This window comes from Aythya fuligula, chromosome Z (genome assembly GCF_009819795.1).
Source record: "Aythya fuligula isolate bAytFul2 chromosome Z, bAytFul2.pri, whole genome shotgun sequence".
In the NCBI taxonomy this organism is placed as follows: Eukaryota; Metazoa; Chordata; class Aves; order Anseriformes; family Anatidae; genus Aythya; species Aythya fuligula.
Genome location: NC_045593.1, coordinates 12002540 through 12021441, shown reverse-complemented (window position 1 = coordinate 12021441; position 18902 = coordinate 12002540). Strand labels below are relative to the sequence as shown.

The following is an 18902-nucleotide window of genomic DNA, read 5'->3' as shown; positions in this document are numbered from 1 at the left end:
CTTAGGCCTGTTACTACAGTTGATTCTGACTGAAGTTGTGCTCTGCATTTGGAACATTTGAGTCATGGTACAATTACATTTTCCAGAAACAAAGTCTTAGTGGTTTGAACTCACCGGAAAGGTCTTTGTCTGATTCATTATTGAATCATGACCTGAGTTAGTTTTCACTGCTCTTCTACACACGGACATATACAACTTCAGATGTTAACAATGCAGGTGTCAAAATCCTTCATATACTAATATCTCTGTATATTATTATTTCAGATAATCTCCTTCACACTGAGATGATGTGGAGTCATCTATGTTTAGTCAACTGAATCCCACACAAAGTTTTTTGTTTATGACTTTTATAAGCTTTTGAATAAAGAAGTCTCATAATAAGTCAGAAAAGCTGAAGAGAAAGCTATTGGAAAGACCTGCCATGGAGATCTGTTTGTAAGATACATCTGGAGGAAGTTAAATAGGAAGAAGTGAAGTTTGGAGGCTAATCCACTGAAGTTCAGTAATGTGGAAAATGTTTTTGTCTAAATCTACCAAAAGAGACATAAAAAGAAACAATAGAGGCATAATAAGGGAGTGAAAGAAAGTGTAACAAAGCCTGACCATAGTTAAAGTAGTACAAGTCTAAGCAACTGGGCTCCACAAGCTAGGAAGCACTCTAGAAGCTTTGACATAACTTTGAGGTTTAAACTGGCACTACTGGCCAAGTTGTGCAATAGTGTTCTGACAACCTTAAAAATAGCCCTGAATGTAATCTTTGACACTTCTTTATTTTTTTTTTTTTTGTCTGATAATATTGCTGTGCATAACAGATATATTTGAAAGCCTGTTGGAATGTAGATTTTTGGTATGTTTTGGGTCTGATTTATGTTTTTGGGTGTTTTTTTTTGACAAACAGGTATCTGCAGATCACCAGAGGCAGAAGCAACCCTACTGTCTTTTAAACACAGCGTGGAACCTATAGATGAGTGTTGTGGTACATCCGATCAGCTGGAGTTATTCGATGTTGTTTTGTTTTTCCAGTTTTGGTATCCAGCATGACGGAAAAGAGAATGACTGTGAGCCTGTTGGAAAGCGCCCGTACATCATGTCCCGGCAGCTGCAGTACGATCCTACTCCGCTCACCTGGTCACCATGTAGCAAGGAATACATCACACGTTTCCTAGAGTGAGTGATTGGGTTGTAGCATTTCCCTGAAATGAGTACAACTGTGTATGAAAAGTTTGATAAACTACCAGAAACAAGTGCTGTTTGTCAGTAGCACTGCAGTGTATCTTAGCTGGAATCTGGAAGTGTTGTTTCCAAAGGCCATATCAAAAATTACCGTTAACAATTAGATACTAAAAGTCAGTATAGAGACATCCAAAAGATGGCTTTTGTTTAGCTTTGTTTAGTTTTTTCAATATGCAATTTTTGTTTTTCAGCCGAGGGTGGGGATTCTGTCTGGATGATATCCCACAAAAAGAATTCTTAAAGTCGCCAATCATTGCTCCTGGAATGATTTATGATGTGCATCACCAGTGCCAGCTTCAGTATGGCTCCAATGCTACTTTCTGTGAAGATGTGGATGTGAGTGCTCTGTATTTTTCTTCTTTCTACTAATAACAGCTTAAACATTTGGAACAGTGTGAAAGTGCAATCAGTGAACCAACCACAGTTGCTAACTACATGTATAGCATGTTCAGTCTTGTAGGCTAGATGCGCAGTACAAGCATTGCCTAACACAGTGTTTTAATTCTACCCTGCAGACTTGTTGCACTGTTTGCCTTATATATTTCAAGACATTTACTGGGTCTCCCCATACTTGATGTTAAGTACCTGTTGTTCAATGGTGGAGTCATTTTGGTTTGAAAATTAAAATCCTGATTTTAGGTAAATTAGCAGTGGAACTTAAGTCCTGTTATCAAAAACAAGGTGCTTTTCAAGCATATAGCTTTCAAGTGACCAAATTATACTGGTAACAAATATTCAGTTCTAGGAAGTATTTTCTGAAGAATTTCATACTCATGATGGTCTAACTAATTAAAGGAAATTTCAATCCGTAGACTATGAAGAATCTGTGTCCCCATCATACATGAGATTTTTATGTCTAAACAGGTAATTTGTAGTTACCCTGGGGTTTTATCTCACAGCACAGCAAAACAGTGCTGTGTGAAGATGCATGAGAATGGTATAGTGACATCAGCACAATTCCCTGCAAGAGCTAGGAAGCACTGCAGAGTAGCCGATTATATTAGCCATGGTGTCATGCTGTGCCATTGTAACTGTACATAGCATGTTCAGAGCTATGAAGCTCAGTGCAGTCCTTTCCTACACAGAGGAGTTCAGAAACAGTGGTTTGAAGTGCTAGTCTAGCTAAGTGATCACTAGGTTTTGCTGAGTTTTGGGCAACAATATTAATTAAACTTTGCAGGCAGCATAACATTTTCCTCTGCGTGTTAAGCAGGGCTGTGGCAGTAGTGTCTTCACTAGGCAAGGTATTGTGCACAACTGTGGGTTGGGGACTGCTGATCTTGATTGTTTATTCCATTTGGATAATTATGCGTATCCTCATTTACTCTCCTATTAGAGGGATTACTTCTGATTAATCTCCCTTAGCCTTAATAGATAACATGATTACCAATGTTGAACTGCAACTACTGAATCTGAAGCAGGTATTGAAAAATTGCTTTCATTTGCTGTTCCAGTTTCCTCAGCTAGTGTAATTTGTCCAACAGTACAGATAGAAAATTAAAGTGTAATTTTGCAGTGCTGGTTCATTCTGTGTCTCCTTGGGTTTGAACCTGTGGACCTCTACATTCAGCATCTCTTGATGGACCAATTTTACAGCTAGATATATGTCAGAAAATTAATTGATATCATCTTATTTTGCTTTTTAGTGCAAGGACTGTGTTTTGCAGGTAGCTGCGCTGGCAAGATGCTTAATTATGAATTAGTATAGTTTGTGTGGCATTTCATCTAAGAAATCAGACTATTATTTACCTTTCCAGTATTTACTGAACATTCACTGACCAAGCTACGTTTGTTGTGTAACTTTTAATGTCTGTCTGAATTCGATCCACAGATTCTTTCTGAGGGAAGAATCAGTATTTAGTATATGTCAGTATATAGTTGAAGATACCCAAAGGTTCAGTGATTACACTTACAGATTCCTCTAGTATCTTGTGAAATACATATATGTTGTCACTATAATGTGAAAAGAAAAGCAAAATACAGATTAGGAGGAGTTTTTCAAGTAGTAAGTGGATGCTCACCTTTCTATAGGACAGACTGCAGGAGCTTAACATGAAGGCACAGACTCTTAACTCACAGATAGAGTGGAAAGTGTATACACCATGTTACTGATGATAAAATCACTTGCCTTGCAGTGAGTCCATGTTACAGTCATGAATTCCTAGCTGTTCTTCATGTATTTCCAAAAGTACAAAGTAAACTGTGCTCCACTATTTTTAGAGATGGAGAAAAGCTCTGGTACATGGAAAATTCATCATCCAGAACATTTGGTTAGCTTTGTCTTTACATGCTGACAATGATGGTTCCACAAAGAGTTGCACAGTAATGCTACTCTTGAACTATAAATAGGGAACTGCAAAACAATCTCTGGCTCGTAAATATCAGCCAAAAGCAGCTACATGAGCACAGATGCAATATCCCAGACAATGTATTTCCAACTGGACATGTAAAGTACTTAGAAACGTTTTGTATTATCAAATTTCTTTCCTGGTGAACATGCAATGCAGAACATAAATAACAGCCATCTCTCTCAAAACAGACTATGCCTAAGCTTAGCTATTTTAAGTAGAAGCAGCTCAGAAGCCAGCAGCCAAGTTTTTGATTTCAAATTCAGCCAAATGTTGCTGCTAGCTCGTTGGGGCTGCATTTTCCCAAGTGTCCAATTTCAGTGTTGGCTCCCAAGCCCAGCATATTTTTTACTTTGAGAATCCCAGTGGAAGCTGGCAGTGGGATAGTTCTTGCTGGTTCTCTTATGTGATGACACAGAGCTGTCTCAGTTTCACAGGTAAACGCTGCCAGGTTTGTTCCCTTTCCCAGTACTGAATTCTGCAGTTAAACACCCTCAGCCAAGATTTGGCCCAGAGCTTCTGGGCTTTTGCTTCTGCTGTTCCATTTGGGACTGCACACTCTCTCTGACATCCCTGGTTTCTCCAACTTGGAAATGTTTTTCCACAGACTTAGGATTTCCTAAGCATGCAGGGCTTCTAAACATAAACCAGAAGAGCAGTTGATTTGTATGTGAACTGTGTTAGGTCTGCATGAGATGTATTAACCACCTCTGTCAAGGGGGAATTGCCCTTGATGTCTCTCCTCTCTGTATAGAGAATAGTTCTGCTTGAGTGAAGAACAATTGTAAAGTGGCTGTAACAATTCTTGACCTGCTATCTTTGACTCTCAGGAGTTTCTGTCCCTTGTGTAGAGAGCTGACCCCTGCATGCAGAGCAGCAGCTGAAATTCTGTGCTTTACTGACAGGGAACTGCATTGAACTTGCACCTGTTTCTGAGTTTGTTAACCTGCCAATATTCACCAACCAGAGCCCTTGCTCTTTCCAGCCTACCAAGCTTTTTTTTCTCAGCCAGTTCGCCTGAACTTCTTTTAGATCATTTCCTGGGTGTCTGCTTGGCTGATGTTTTAGGAGACCTGTGTTTTGATCTCTTCCAATTTTGGGAGCTCATGACTGTTAACCTGGCTGTTGTACTGTGGCATTGTTTTCATTTACCTGGATTTACCTGTAACCTTTTATTTCTTTGTGAGTTTTCAGGCAAACAGCAATACAAAATTGAATAATGTATTCATTAATACTCTTTGAAAGAAAATATTGCAGACTCTGTTCACTTTCAATGTAAATAGTAGTGCCCAAACTTTGTAAAGCCATTTTTCCTGTGTGTAGCTAGGAGGTGAGCAGCCTATGAGGGAAGTATTTAAACTCACAAATATAGTTTGGTTAGTTAACTTGATAGAAAGTACTGACTGTTTTGGATTTGTCATATACACTCCTTCTACCCTAAGGAGCAGTACTTGAATTTGGACCTTTGGTGGGTCCTAACTTGTGGAAAACTTTGAACATGTCTCTGGAAATACAGCCCTTATAAGGCTTTCTAAATTGATGTACAAAACTGTGGGAAATATTTTGAAACTCTTGGCCATTGGAGTTCTTTAACTCTGCTTCAGACTGCTGCAGTTTTATTTCTTTTCCAGAACCTTTGCCAAACACTCTGGTGCTCAGTGAAGGGCTCCTGCCGCTCCAAACTGGATGCTGCTGCAGATGGAACTCGATGTGGAGAAAACAAGGTGACTGTGAGTTGTGGTGTCTGCAAAACGGAAGCAGAAAAACGATGAATAACTCTGCTATTGTTTGGTGTAGAAGGGTGTCCTGTGACATCTCTGTTTCAATTTCCACTAAGTTGTCAACCTTCAGAGACTGAAATAAAAATTCATGTAACATTTTTCTGTTTTAATAATCTTAACCTGTTTGTGCTTTTTGTTCTCTTGACAGTGGTGCTTCTCTGGTGAGTGCATTACAGTAGGCAAGACTCCAGAAGCAGTCCATGGTGGATGGGGTGTCTGGTCATCCTGGTCCCATTGCACAAGGACCTGTGGGGCAGGAGTTCAGAGCGCAGAGAGACCATGCGATAACCCAGAGTAAGCTGAGTGCACAATCTTTTGATGCTTTTTGTTCAAGATCTTTGAGGTACTTATGATGTTGGAGACACTTTTTATTATGCTGTTTTACCAACGGGTAAAGGCTCACCTTTTACAGTCATTGTCTTATACTTTAATTCTTGCCTTCCATTGAGTTTATTTCTATTCAAAATGAAAAAAAAAAATCCTGTTATTTTTCATGCTAGCTTTGCGTAAATGTTAGAAATGTTGTTTTAATAATACTGTCATACATAAACAAGCATCTTCATACACAGGATAGGAGCAATAGGTAGCATTCTGTTCCTAAGGGAAATCAAGGACTTGCCTTTCATGTTTTATTTTAGTCATCAGCTTTGTTTGAGCTTCATATACATGAGCTGATGGGTACAGAACATGAAGGGCAGAGTTTTCTAATACATACTTGAATTTATGAGGACACTACATCTCAATTTGAAAAATCACTAAGAGGGTCCCTAACAGTTGAAATCACTTGGCTTTTTTGGAAGAACTGTCAATTATTCTGGAAAATAAGGCATTTTGGGGAGTTCATTTGATAAGGTAATTTGATGTAAGTTCAGCCAGGCAATGTACCAAGCACTTCTTTGTGCTTGTAACAAGATACAAAGTGCCTCTAGATTCCTGTACTTCATACAGATATGTTTGGGTAATTGAACGTGTGAACAGTATGACTACCCTGTAAAGGATTTGGATTCACCTTGTTATCCCATTGGAACCCAAAAGTCATTGCATGTTTGAAACTACTTTTCACCCGGAGTATCACATCTTAGTCTCAATGCTTCTTTTCTAGACCACAGTTTGGAGGAGACTACTGCACTGGAGAAAGGAAACGCTATCGCATGTGTAACATTAGCCCCTGTCGAAAAGGCTTGCCCACCTTTCGTCAGATGCAGTGCACTGAATTTGACACAGTTCCCTACCAAAATGAATTCTACCACTGGGTGCCAGTTTATAACACAGGTACGAAGCTATGATTCTTTTTAATGTCTTGAACAAATTCCCAAGATTAGGCAATCCCTCTGTGCCACAAGGCAAGCAAGTGGGCAGAAGACTGGCCTGGCTGAACAGGGAACTCCTTCTGGTACTAGAGCAGAAAAAGAAAAGATACGAGGCTTCACAGGGAGATGAGGGCTGCGTTTTGCAAGTGCAGGGAGAGAACAAGAAAAGTCAAAGCCCAGCTTGACTTGAACCTGGTCACTGTGGTGTCAGACAACAAAAAAAAGGCTTTTTCAAGTATGTCAGCTGCAAGAGAAAAACAATGCACTGGTAGGTGGAGCAGATGGTGACCTAAGAAATAAGAAGGAGGAAAAGGCACATTTAATGCCTTGTTTTTTGCCTCAGTTTTTAACAGTAATGACAAATCTTAGGCTGCCTGGTCCTCAGAGCTGGAGGACCATGACTGGGGGAGCAGTGACTTCCCATCTGTGGTCACCAAAATTGTAACTGAACAACTATATCAGCAAAATATTCATAAGTCAATGGAGCCTGATGAGATTTCTCCCCAGGGTGCTGAAAGAGGTAGGGGATGTTACAGCTGGACCCCTCTCAACAATTTACCAAAGGCAGTAGGAGTCTGCAGAGGTCCCTCCTGGCTGGAAGCTAGCCAATACTATACCCTTCTACAAAAAGGGCATGACCCAGGAAACTGTTGACCTGTTAGTTTAACCTCAGTACTTGGAAGAGTTATGGAGAAGGTTGTCCTGGATGCTACTGAAAGTCAGTTAACGAACAAAGCAACTATCAGGCATCATCAGCTTGGGTTCATGAAGGGAAAGTCCTGCCTTAGTAATTTGATCTCCTTCTATATGATACAGTCATCCATTTGGTGGATGAAGGGCAGGCAGCAGACGTAATCTTTTGGGATTTTAATAAGACCTTTGATAGCATTCCTCACAGCATCCTTCTGTACAAGGAGCAAGAGGACAAGAAAGCTGATATCAGGGCTGGAAAGCATGTCCTGTGAGGAGAGGCTGAGGATGCTTGAGTTGTCTGCTTTGGAGAACAGGAGGCTCGGAGGCGACCTCATTGCTCTCTGCAACTTTGTGAGCAGGGGAGGTGGAAAGTGTAGGTCTCTACTCCCTGGGAACCAATGACAGGACACACGGAGCAGCACAAAGCTGGACCAGGGGAGGTTCTGACTGGACATTAGGAGCAATTTCTTTACCATACTGATGGCCAACCACTGGAACAGTCTTTCTAGCAAGGTGGTTGATGCCCCATGCAATGTTGAAGATGCATTTGACAATGCCCTCAGTACTTTTACTTTTGGTTAGCCCTGAAAAGGTCAGGCAGTTGGACTCTATGATCTTTGTAAGTTCCTTCCAACTGAACTATGCTATCCTATTCTATTTGAAGCATCCTCGATTTTGGTGACCTTTTGCCAAATCCTTCAAATATCAAGCAAATATTTCTTCTCTGGCTTACAAGGTTTTTTGTCTATTTTTGTCTATGTTTTCTCAGCAGCCAGAATTTCAGTGTAGATCTGCATTTCTCCCTCATGATCTATGAGGTCCACAAAATAAATATAAAATAAAAATAAAATAAAATAAAAATAAAGTTTGCAACTTCATTCTTACATTCTATTAACATCATTTAAAGTGTTTTCTTGCTACTAAATTCTATCTTATCCTGGCTTCCTCAGGTCAGTTTTCAGGGGACATGCATTTAGACAGAGAGTTGGCCAAATCCTGTGCTGATCCTTCATCTAACATCATTTTGTATGACTGTTTATGGCAGTAGGTAGCTATTGTGGGCGTAGTGCTTCCAGTTTTGTCCAGCTGTGTCCAGCTGTGTCCAGCTATTGCACTGAAGTACATCAGGCAGTTTTTCTGTCATTTCAAATGTTAATTTTCTGTCACCTTTCAGTGTTTTCTAACGGTGTTCTGGGCACAATAACTTCAAGTAGGTTGATCAGTCAGTTCTCTGTCTGAGATGGAGCAGTCTGAGCCTTTCCTGTGTTTGTTCAAAACAAAACAAGACTTTGAACAAAAGCAAACCAACAGTCTCTTGTAAACCCCCACAAAGAGAGCTGATGCTTCAGGGCTCTCAGTCTATACCATCTTCCCTTACTTTTCCCCCTAAATAATGCCATCCCATTTTAAAGAATTTTTGGAGTACTCTGTTCCTACTTGAAGCTTGCAGCCAAGAAGGTTTTGGCTTGTTTTATTATCAGTTATTTTCAATTCTCTCACCCTGTACACGTGATATAAGGGGAAAAAGAAAGTGTTTTGAAGCTTTACCAAACCCTGATTGATGTAACAGGTTTTTTTTTGTGAAAAGATTTAGTTGAGATGAAACCATGAGATAGAAATTTTCTAGATGCTGTTAATTTCTGCTTTCCTTCATCCTTCTGGAAAAATGGTAAATGGTGAAAGAAACCTTGATGACCATCTCTCCCATCTTTAATTACATAGTTTCCTTAACCAAGTTATAATGATTGTCACTTAATTAAACACCATTTAAGTGTTCTTTCCCACTGTGTAAATTGTACCTTCATAAAGATTCTCTTGTAAATAGTGAGATGCAACAAGTGGCTTTAACAAGCAACTGGAAAGGAAAGAAGTGGGTCATACCTTGCTGTTTCCTAGGCCAGCTATGGTTAAGATTCTAAATACTTTGAGATTTTTCCCTCCTGTTTTAGACGAGTTTGAGCTTTCTGTGGGGACTTGCACAGTCCTATTGTAGAGTTGTCCTGGAGCACAGAAACCTGTGTGCTCATGCACCTGAGTATCCATGGGAATGTCAACATGAAGGAAACTTGCAGGTTCAAGAATTTTTTTGGTGTTACGGTGGCTCTGACCAGGGTATCTACTGAATTGTTCTCATAATTCTGGCCCCTGCATTGACACTTTAGTCAGATTTTGGTGCTAAATGACTTCTGTTGTCATCAGGCTGAGCCCACATCTATTTTTATCATACCTTTTGACAAATTACATTTATCTGAACCTGATAGCTTCCTAGGACTTAAAGTCCACATAGTCATCATGCATCTTACATTAAAGTGATTAAAGTAATCATATAAACACCATTCTTTTCTCAGTGAGTGCCAGGATCATCTAATTCACTGGCAGATAGGGGTTATGTAGCTAAAGAGTGGGAAGTTTCATATTTCTTCCAAAATACGTCTGTGTGTCAAATACGATCTGTACTGATATAGTCACAAGGCTTCAGCTAACAGTGTAAGATAATGCCTCTGCTGCCATTGCTTTGGAATTACATTTTCTCTTGCAGTTCCAAGTTTGTTTATTGTGATAAGGTAGTTTCACCTTAGTTTCTTTTTACCTGTTTTGTCTGCTGGGCAATTGTCTTTTCTAATTTTGTTTTGGATTTCCTCATCCCATTCTGACTTCTCACAGACTGGCAAGGATTTCAAGAGTAGAGGCCCACCTCTTTTATTCCTTGAGAAGCTGGGAAACAACTATTGAAGCCTTATCATCTGCTGGCAGACAGATTAATCACATCCATCTCAGTCAGGTTAAGTTGGACCCTTCCTGCATTCAAACTCATGGAAGTCAGCTAAGGGAAATGTTTGAATTTTGTATTTCTGCTTAGAGCAGGGAACATGTTCTTTTCTGGTTATCTTCATGTTATTTTGCTTACAGTTGGTGAATCTGAATTCTATTCTGCTATATGCAGGGAAAAAAAAGCACACATGTTCAGCTAGGGCCAATGCAATGCCAGACAATCTGGATGAGGTTCACAGAAGAGCGAAATGAAAGACAAGCAATTTAAAAATTATAGTTTAAAGTAAAGGCAAGAAAAAGGCAAGTGCTTCTCCAGAAAATAGAAGATTGAGTGATTTAAATACAAAGTGCTTGAAGATTGTTTCTAAAGGTGTATCGCGTACATATCCCTGAGCTAGTAGAGGTACAGGCTAGCAAGCCTGCATGGCTCCATGCAGTGTTGTGCTCAGGTCTGGAAGCTACAAAGCCTCAAGCAGTTTTATGCCCTTGTTAACTGACTTTGAAAAGCAAGACCCCATGGTCTTATTAGCTAGGTTTGAATGTAGCTCTTCTGCTTTAACCATCAAGTGAAAAGTTTCAGCATCAAGTTTAAGCCATTGAACTTCATACTGCAGCTTCTGAGCCCCTCAACTCAAGAGGGGGGAGAGATAGTACAAAGAGAGTCAAGGGAGAGCAGGCTCCTGCAGTTCTTCATGCCTGTGAAAGGCAGGAGAAGCAGTAACAGCCAAAATAATACAAGAACACTTTAGATAACACATTAAGAGTTCTTTATTGCTGGTCATGTAGAAGCTTAGAGGAATTAATGTTATCATTTTATATTACAACACAAACAGGGCATGAGCAACCTAAGTGGCTTTGATCCTACTTTGGTGTAGAGAAATTTCAGGCAGAAATCTGATCATTACTGAATGTTTACAGGTTGGATGTAGTATTCCATGTATATGCTGGATTGCAAGATTTTCTGTGTCTTTTGGCTTAAAAATTACTAAAATGACAGCCTTTTTGTTAAAGTCTCATCATGAATTAACTAAGTTTACTGAAGACATGGAAACTAAACCAGCTGCTTTAAGGAGTTCTTTTTGAGCAGCCCTAACGCAATGCAAACCCTTGCATTGAACTCTGTTTAGTCTTTTTAGTTTTTTTGAGGACTAAAATAAGAGTTAGAAAATGTGAATTCAATGCCAGTCTTTGCTTTTGAGTTCTTCCATCATATAAGGCAAAGTATTTTCCTTGTATGGCAGTTCTCTATCTGAAAATAGTAGGTAAGACCTTTCTATACCTGTATCTGTCTCATGTTTAAAATGTTAGACGTTTGGAAGACAGTGACTGATTCTTGTGATGTTTATTTACAGCCCTAGAATAATAGAGGCCTGATACTTCATCAGATCCTTGAGCTCAGCTGTAAAAAAAATAATAATGATAGATAAGTAAATAATTTCAGCAAATGAATGGCTAATACAGTGTTTGGATAATTTCCTCAGTAGTGCCCTAATCAGCCTCCCATGCAGATGAAATAAGAAAATAGCTTTAAGAGTGAGGACAGTAGTATAAAATATTGGATAGGAGTGAGTCTGTGGGGAAGGAACAATAATCTCTCATTTCCAGTGGGTCTTAGTAGAAAACTTACAGGAAGAAATGCATTTGTTGTATAGGTAGGATCTATATTTAGATGAATTACTACAATTAGGAAAAACAGGAAAGCTTTCAGGTCTACAAAGCTCTTCTTTGATTCATGAGGCTTTGCAAGTCTGAAAGTTTGCTTGTTATTTATTTTTACTTTTTCATTTGGCTTAGCGAGGAAGATTATCTTTCCCTACAAACTCTTTCTGAGTTATATACTTAGACCATCGTCGTGACAGGAATATGTCAGTAGTCAGCACTGCCTGTTTTTTCTTGTTCATTGATTTCTGAAATGAAATTGGATACAGTCTTGCTTGTTAATGTCAACATACAGCTAGGGAGGAGATACAGGTATCAAGCTACTACTCTACATATTTCATTATGAGCCGTGTAAAAGCTGAAATGGCTTTAAGCAAAGTCTGGATCAGTCAGGATGCATTTTTAACAGGTCACAGACTTGCCGGGATTCTTCTGTTCTCCTTACTGTATGAATACTGTGACTAGCATTTTAAAAAAAGGTGTGGTGAGAAGATGTTAGTGCTCTAAAGCAAACTTTAGAGCACTAACATAATCAAATTAGCCAAAAACCAATTTCTCTAGGTAAAGGTAAAATAAATTGTATTGCTTATCAGGACTGTTGTTATCAGAACAACTGGCAGAGGTTATGGCTGACAGTTTTCACAGAGGGTCTGAAGACTGATAAGGTTTACAAACTTAATGTTCTTGCTTGAGATTTTTACAGTTCAATCTCTGTTGATATTCTTGAATGTGACTGATTATCACCCTAATTTCCACCAGTGTCATTACCTCAGTCTCCTCTGCCTCTAATCCCTCTATTGCCCTTTCTTTATTAAGAGATCATTATTTCAGAAGCCACAAGCACATCATTGTTGTCAGTCTTAAAAAAACGTTTAGCTCTACTGACAAGAGGGAAAACAAAGCTCCTCATTAAGGTTTTGGATTTTCTGGAGTATCCCCTTTTTATTTTTTGGATCCCAGTTTTAAAGCAATGCTGGTTACATGAATGAGATTAATAATGTTAAAGTTCAGACTGTGCAGGAGTCAGTGCTGGTATTGCAAGCACTTCAGGGCCAGGAGCTGCTGTCACTTTTGTGCACTGCATGGTGCTGTGTATGTGTTGGTGATGTACAAACCAGAGCAATGAAAGTGAATTTCCCCCTTCAAAAGCATAAGCTCTTTTAAAGGAAATGATTTGGTTTCTCTGCATTAGCAAAAAATTGAATTTCTCGCATTACTAGAAACTTGTCCAATTTTAAATACAGCTCTTTGTATGACACAAGCAAGGTCAACAAAGGAGGAAGGGGAAACAGAAATCCATTGTCTAGGATATCAATTTATAGTTATCCCTCATTGCTCTGAGACAGGGGAGCAATTGTTGGCTATCTGGCATAGGATGAAAATGTCACTCAGCACAGGCACCTCTGTAGCACCCAGGGAGATTTTAGCAAAATGGCTCAATACGGTGCCTTGAAGTTCCTACTAACTGGCAGTTTTAAGGCCTACTGCTTTGCTCAGCAAAGGATTTTGGCTTGCTGAACATGAACAAATTGCTGTGGCACTTGGTTAGTTCAGGGTCTTGGAACAGACCAGGAGCAAAAGATGGTTCTTCTGCTGCTGTCCCTCCTGGATGTGACAGGGGATAGCTTTTCTTTCAGTCAGATAGCACTGAGTGGGGCCTAGAGGGAAGCTGGGAAGGAACTCTTTGTCAGGGAGTGGAGTGATAGGATGAGGGGGAATGGCTTTAAACTGAAAGAGGGGAGATTTATTGTAGATATTAGGAAGAAATTCTTCACTCTGAAGGTGATGAGGCACTGGCACAGGCTGTGAAGAGAAGCTGTGGATACCCCTGGTGACTGTGCTGGAGGGTTTCTATTTCCTTGGCTTTGACCATGGTTTCAATTCTAGCTCATCTTCTGTGCTTACAACTGATTTATCAAACTTGTGTCCTTTGACTCACTTAAGCCTGAGATTCAAAACTTCAGGTTCCCAAAGACCAGCATCTATGAAGTGGGGCAGGTGCCTGTTTGGCTCTTTTTATTCAGTGTATAGACTAGGATAAGGCTGGGCCCTTACAGAGAATCACAAATTGCTTTTGCTGCAGTTTTTCTCTTCTCTGTTGCACATCTATACAAAACAAGCCTGGATATGTCAGACCCACCAGTATTATCTCCATTTCATAAATTGCCAACCAGGAAAAAAATCAAGTGTTTGAAATAATTTATTAACTGCCAGCAGGTATCTGAAATTAAGCAGAGATGTGACCCTTGACTGACAGGCAGAAGATGAGAAGCAATCATTTCACTGCTCACTGAGAGGGGTTGGCAGCACTGATCAAGAGTTATAAATTATCTGAAATCACTCAACCATCAGCTGATAAAAACCAGTTTGCCTTGGCAATCTTACTTCCAAATTCCTCCTTTTCCCCTCACTGATGACTGTTGTTTTTGCCAGTTTCCTGTCCCTTTCTCCATCCCAACTGATGGCCTTATTACTGCTCAATTCAGCCAGCTGGATTTTAATATATCGACAACAGAAAGGGTGGAGGTGTGGGAGGTCTGGTGGTACAGGGCTCTATCTGCTTCCTACTCTAGTCATGTTTATCAGACCTCTGCTACTTGCTAGTTAGCATTACTATGATTGCTTTGGTAACTGAGTCTAGTTATGCTATTTCTTGTCAGCAAATATAAGAGAAAGCTAGTGGATGGTGCGGTGAAGATATACGGTCATTCTCAGTGCATTACACTTCAATGTCCTGCTGTAATATTTTCTGAGGGAGTATTTTGTTTTCATTTCAGCAAACCCCTGTGAGCTCCACTGTCGCCCAATAGATGGCCATTTTTCAGAGAAGATGTTGGATGCAGTCACTGATGGTACTCCTTGCTTCGAAGGAAGGCACAGCAGAGATATCTGTATTAATGGCATGTGTAAGGTATTGGGTATGTTTGCATGTTTCTTTCTCTACAATTTTATGTAGTTATGGGAAAATACTTAATGTTTTTGTGGGTTGTGTTTTTTTGTGTGTTTGTGTTTGTGGTGTTTTTTTTTTGAAGAACCATGGCAGGCATTTCATTTTATTGCATTTTTAATGATCATGGAAATAAGTTCATAAAAACAACTTCTCTCAGTAGACGTGAGAGTCATTTCCATTAGTTTTAATGAATCCATTAGCCTGAGGGCTAATTATTTTTGGTACCTTTGAACTCTTCTTTTCTTCTTCTGTTGCTTTAAAACAACAGTTAAAGATAGCCTGTTTGTTTTTGGTGAAACATTTTCATGAATGGTAGCTTTAGGGTTGTAATTGGTGTCACTGCTATATGTGGTTTTATTTTCAAAATGCTGTTCAGTATTGCACACTATGTAGCAGTTCTGAACTGACTTGTAGTAGGATCAGACACTTGCTCTTAAAGACAATTAAAATTATTTCCCTTTACAACAGTAAATTGAATAATGTTGTACAATGAGGTAACTGGCAAACATGTGGTATGTAGCTCAATAATGTTCTGTTTATTGAAGAATAAATATAAGGTTCTCTGCATATTCTTCATGTTGGTAGTTAATATGCCTCATAACATTAGTCCCTCAGAAAGCAGTAATAAAAGATTTGTTCTAAGTTTTCCTTTCAGAACATGCCTATGTGAAAGGGAGTTACTGAGATCCTGCTCCGATTCACAGTGAAGAGTTTCCACTTGGCTTTACTAAGAGCCAGGATGGGCCTTTTAACTGTGATGGTGAAAGAACTGACCTGCTCGTGAACAGCTCAAGCCAGCTTCAAACAAACCCTGCTGTATTGAAGAGTGTAGTAAATGTCTCATACTGTATCAGCACTTTACTAATGAGAGGCCAAGGAAGCTAAACCCAGAAGGCTGTTTTTGTGATGATATGCTTTTATGTTATGATTTCCAGCCTAAAAGGGTTGGGATCACTGTGGCTAATTTTAGCTTCCATATGCTTTCTGTATTGAACTTTGCCTGTGACCGTTCAAATTTTTGCCTATTTTGGAAATAGTAGAATGATTGACAGATTGGAGTTGAAAGGAAAATTTTAATTGCAGTTTCTAGATACCAGATATACTTCAACATAAATAGAAAGGCTTTGAGTCTCAAGAACTAAAAAATTTCTTCCATAGTACTGACACTATCATAAATATGGTTTTGTCAGCCTTTCATATGTTGACTACCACTTCAGATCTTCTGACAAACAGGTCTAATTGGAATCAGAATCATGGAGTGAACAATATAATCATGCAGCTGCCACAGATGAGAGCCAGCGATGAATAGGTAAACCCAAATATCTCATATCTCTGAAAGACAGCGTGTCTTTATATAAAAAAATGCCCAGCATAAAGCTTGAGGAGAAGCTCTTTCAAGTACCTCTCAACATAATTCACTAATATTTTAGTCCAGCTAGTTAAACACAATAAATACACTGCAGATCATGGTCAGTAAATCTAGAAATACATTGAATATAATTAGTCTGGTACATAATTCTTGTACTCCAATAGCAACATGTTGCTAATAACGTGGAAAAAGAGTTCACAGACATTAGCAGCAGTGTCTAATAATGCCATATTCTGGTTTTCATTACTTTATCTCACAAAAGTACTTCACATTTGTTCTAAGTCCTAAATAACACTTCAACCTGAAATTTAGTAAAAAACTGAAAGTGGTGAGATGTTGTATGTTAGATCTGTCTGTCCATACTGCTCACATATTTGGTTTGTGGAGTAGTTCCTATTTAACAACGGATTTCAGAGTTTTCATAGTTGCTGGGGTGGGGGAAGATAGGTAGACTCAGTTCAGTCAATAATCTAATCTACTAAATTCAGCTGATTTTAACCTGATTTTTCAGATAGCCATGGTTTTGCTCAGAGCAGACAGAGAAATTGTTCTTACCTAGATGGCTAAACACGGATTGAGGTACCTCATTTTAGTTACCTAAGGTATACCGAATGGTTATCTAGCCATCCTGGTAAATCAGTGGGAAGTACAGACACCAGTGCTGACTCTTTTGTCCTTTGTGATTTTCCCAGTATTTGGGGCCTAATTTTTCAGAAGTGCTGCCTATGCCTCACTGCACAAGGAAGTTTTCCTGTTAGATGTTGGTATGGTATTTCTTCTGATCTTCCTGATCAGAAACAAACCAGAACTGGTAACTTACTTGAGAACCTTGTAGAAAAGACAGTTGGGCCCTCTGCTCTGTCATTTACATGTAAGAGGAATTCCCTGAATGTATAATAGTGTTAAATCACTCTGCACTGGGAATAGAGACTGCAAAGGGGAACCTCAATGCTACATGCCTGCAATTGCCACCATGTTTTCCTTCCAAGTGGAAGAGGGATGCAGTCCCCTTAACCCTTTTATTCTGTTCTCACCTAGCTTGGCCTTCCTTCTTGGACCCAATCCTGTAACTTAGAAATGGAAGGTGGCAACAAGATCTGTTAGTAATGTTACCTAAAATTGTCAAGATATATCATGACTAGTTTGCTATTTAACCATATTTCTCTGCACTCATCTTTTGGGTGCCTCTCCCTTTATTTGGAAGATTGTTAAAGAACATAACCTATCTTCACATGTTTAAATTATATGTCACAGACTTTGATTCTTATTAGAGCACTTGGCTGCTCCCACAGAGACAATAAGCAAAGATACTGCCACTGTAGTATGTTTGTTGACTACTAGAAACTACATACATGAGTTTTCCAGACTGAGGAGTTTGGTTAAACATGCCATGGCATTGTCTAAAAGTGAAAACTTGGTGAACACACTGAGAGTGTGCAGACATTGACAGTGGAGGACCTGGCATCTCTGCTGTTTGTAACAAGCATTCGTCTCCTGCACAGAATTTTAATAGGTTTAAATGACCTTCAGTCATGCAAATCTGTAAACTGTTCTCTGTGGTAATGTGCGGTTATTATATTGAGAGATTAACATACTATTGAATTACACAACCATTGTACTAGGGAGGAAAGTGTTGTGTGTTTTTTTTTTCCTTGTGCTAAAAAGCAGATTACGTATCTCAATCTTTCTGTAGTACTTTCACTACCATTCACTATGGTTCAATCTCCTCTTCCCACTGCTAGCCCAACAGGAAATTGATTCAGAAACATCTAGACAAATTATAAGGCACATCGGGGCACATCTTTCCCTGTTCAAGGCAATCTTGTGGCCAACATGACAAGATCATGATTTCTTTATTTGTAGACCAGTGGGGGAGACAGATGGAGGAAGAACTTAGAAGCATAACATGGGATTCACGTAACTTTGATATTCAGGCAGTACATCCAGGACATACCCTTCAGTGAGAGCAAGAACTTTTTGTATCTGCTCCCCACAGCCAGTCTGGCACAAAAGTCTCTCCCTCTGGAAGTGGCAAAAGGGTAATATCTCCGGCTATTTTCCTTTTAGTCACCAAACAGCGGGAAAAAAATTGTTTCTCCTACCTGTAACATAGCCAGGCAATTCAAGTCATTATTTCTGCCTCCATACTGTGTGGTGGGACCAGTAATAAAGCCAGTCTCAGGTGTGTCAAAAAGACTCTTGGTGAATGGGGCTATGACAAAGGGCTGCAGGGAGTGATGATGATTTGCAATGCATATACTATGGCACAGAAGGGTTTCTTGTTAGCACAGCATGTTTCACAGGCAGAGGGTGCACAAGAGCATATGTGTAATACAATCAGAGGATAATTGTTGCTGTTTTTTTCTTGTTTTAATAACCTGTGTTTAGTCTCCAGATCCTCTTTAACAGGCAATTTGGCATAAATTTTTGGCATGCTTTTTAAGGCAGTTTTAAAATATATGGCTTCTGCGTATCTAAATAGAAGATTGAGGAAAAGAAATAAAAGGGAGGAGGAAGCATCTAGAAATATATCTGACAAATAACAAAAATAATGTACAATTCACTGGAGCAAGAAGGTAAAACCTGGCCTGAAAATTACAGTTCAATTAAATGTATTTGTAATGAATGACTGCTAAACCTGTTTACTCATGAAAATGTACACTTTGTGATGGTCATTAATGGCCTTGTAAGACGATGACCTGCTGCTAGATATAAAGGTCATTTCACCACCAGCAGCACCCCTGTAGCTAGGAAGTAAAGTGGAGGCTTTACTTACTGTGACACAGC

At 39.3% G+C, this 18902-nt stretch overlaps 1 protein-coding gene across 1 annotated transcript in view; it reads left to right on the top strand.

The window, feature by feature from the left end:
* The window catches only part of ADAMTS12 (ADAM metallopeptidase with thrombospondin type 1 motif 12), a 184366-nt gene that overhangs the window by 104916 nt on the left and 60548 nt on the right, over window positions 1-18902 (top strand). Inside the window, exons 8-13 of the mRNA XM_032205680.1 lie at window positions 1024-1167; window positions 1425-1569; window positions 5213-5305; window positions 5511-5656; window positions 6465-6634; window positions 14574-14707. Of these exons, the coding sequence (XP_032061571.1) occupies window positions 1024-1167; window positions 1425-1569; window positions 5213-5305; window positions 5511-5656; window positions 6465-6634; window positions 14574-14707 (832 nt within the window). The remainder of the gene's footprint in view (window positions 1-1023; window positions 1168-1424; window positions 1570-5212; window positions 5306-5510; window positions 5657-6464; window positions 6635-14573; window positions 14708-18902) is intronic.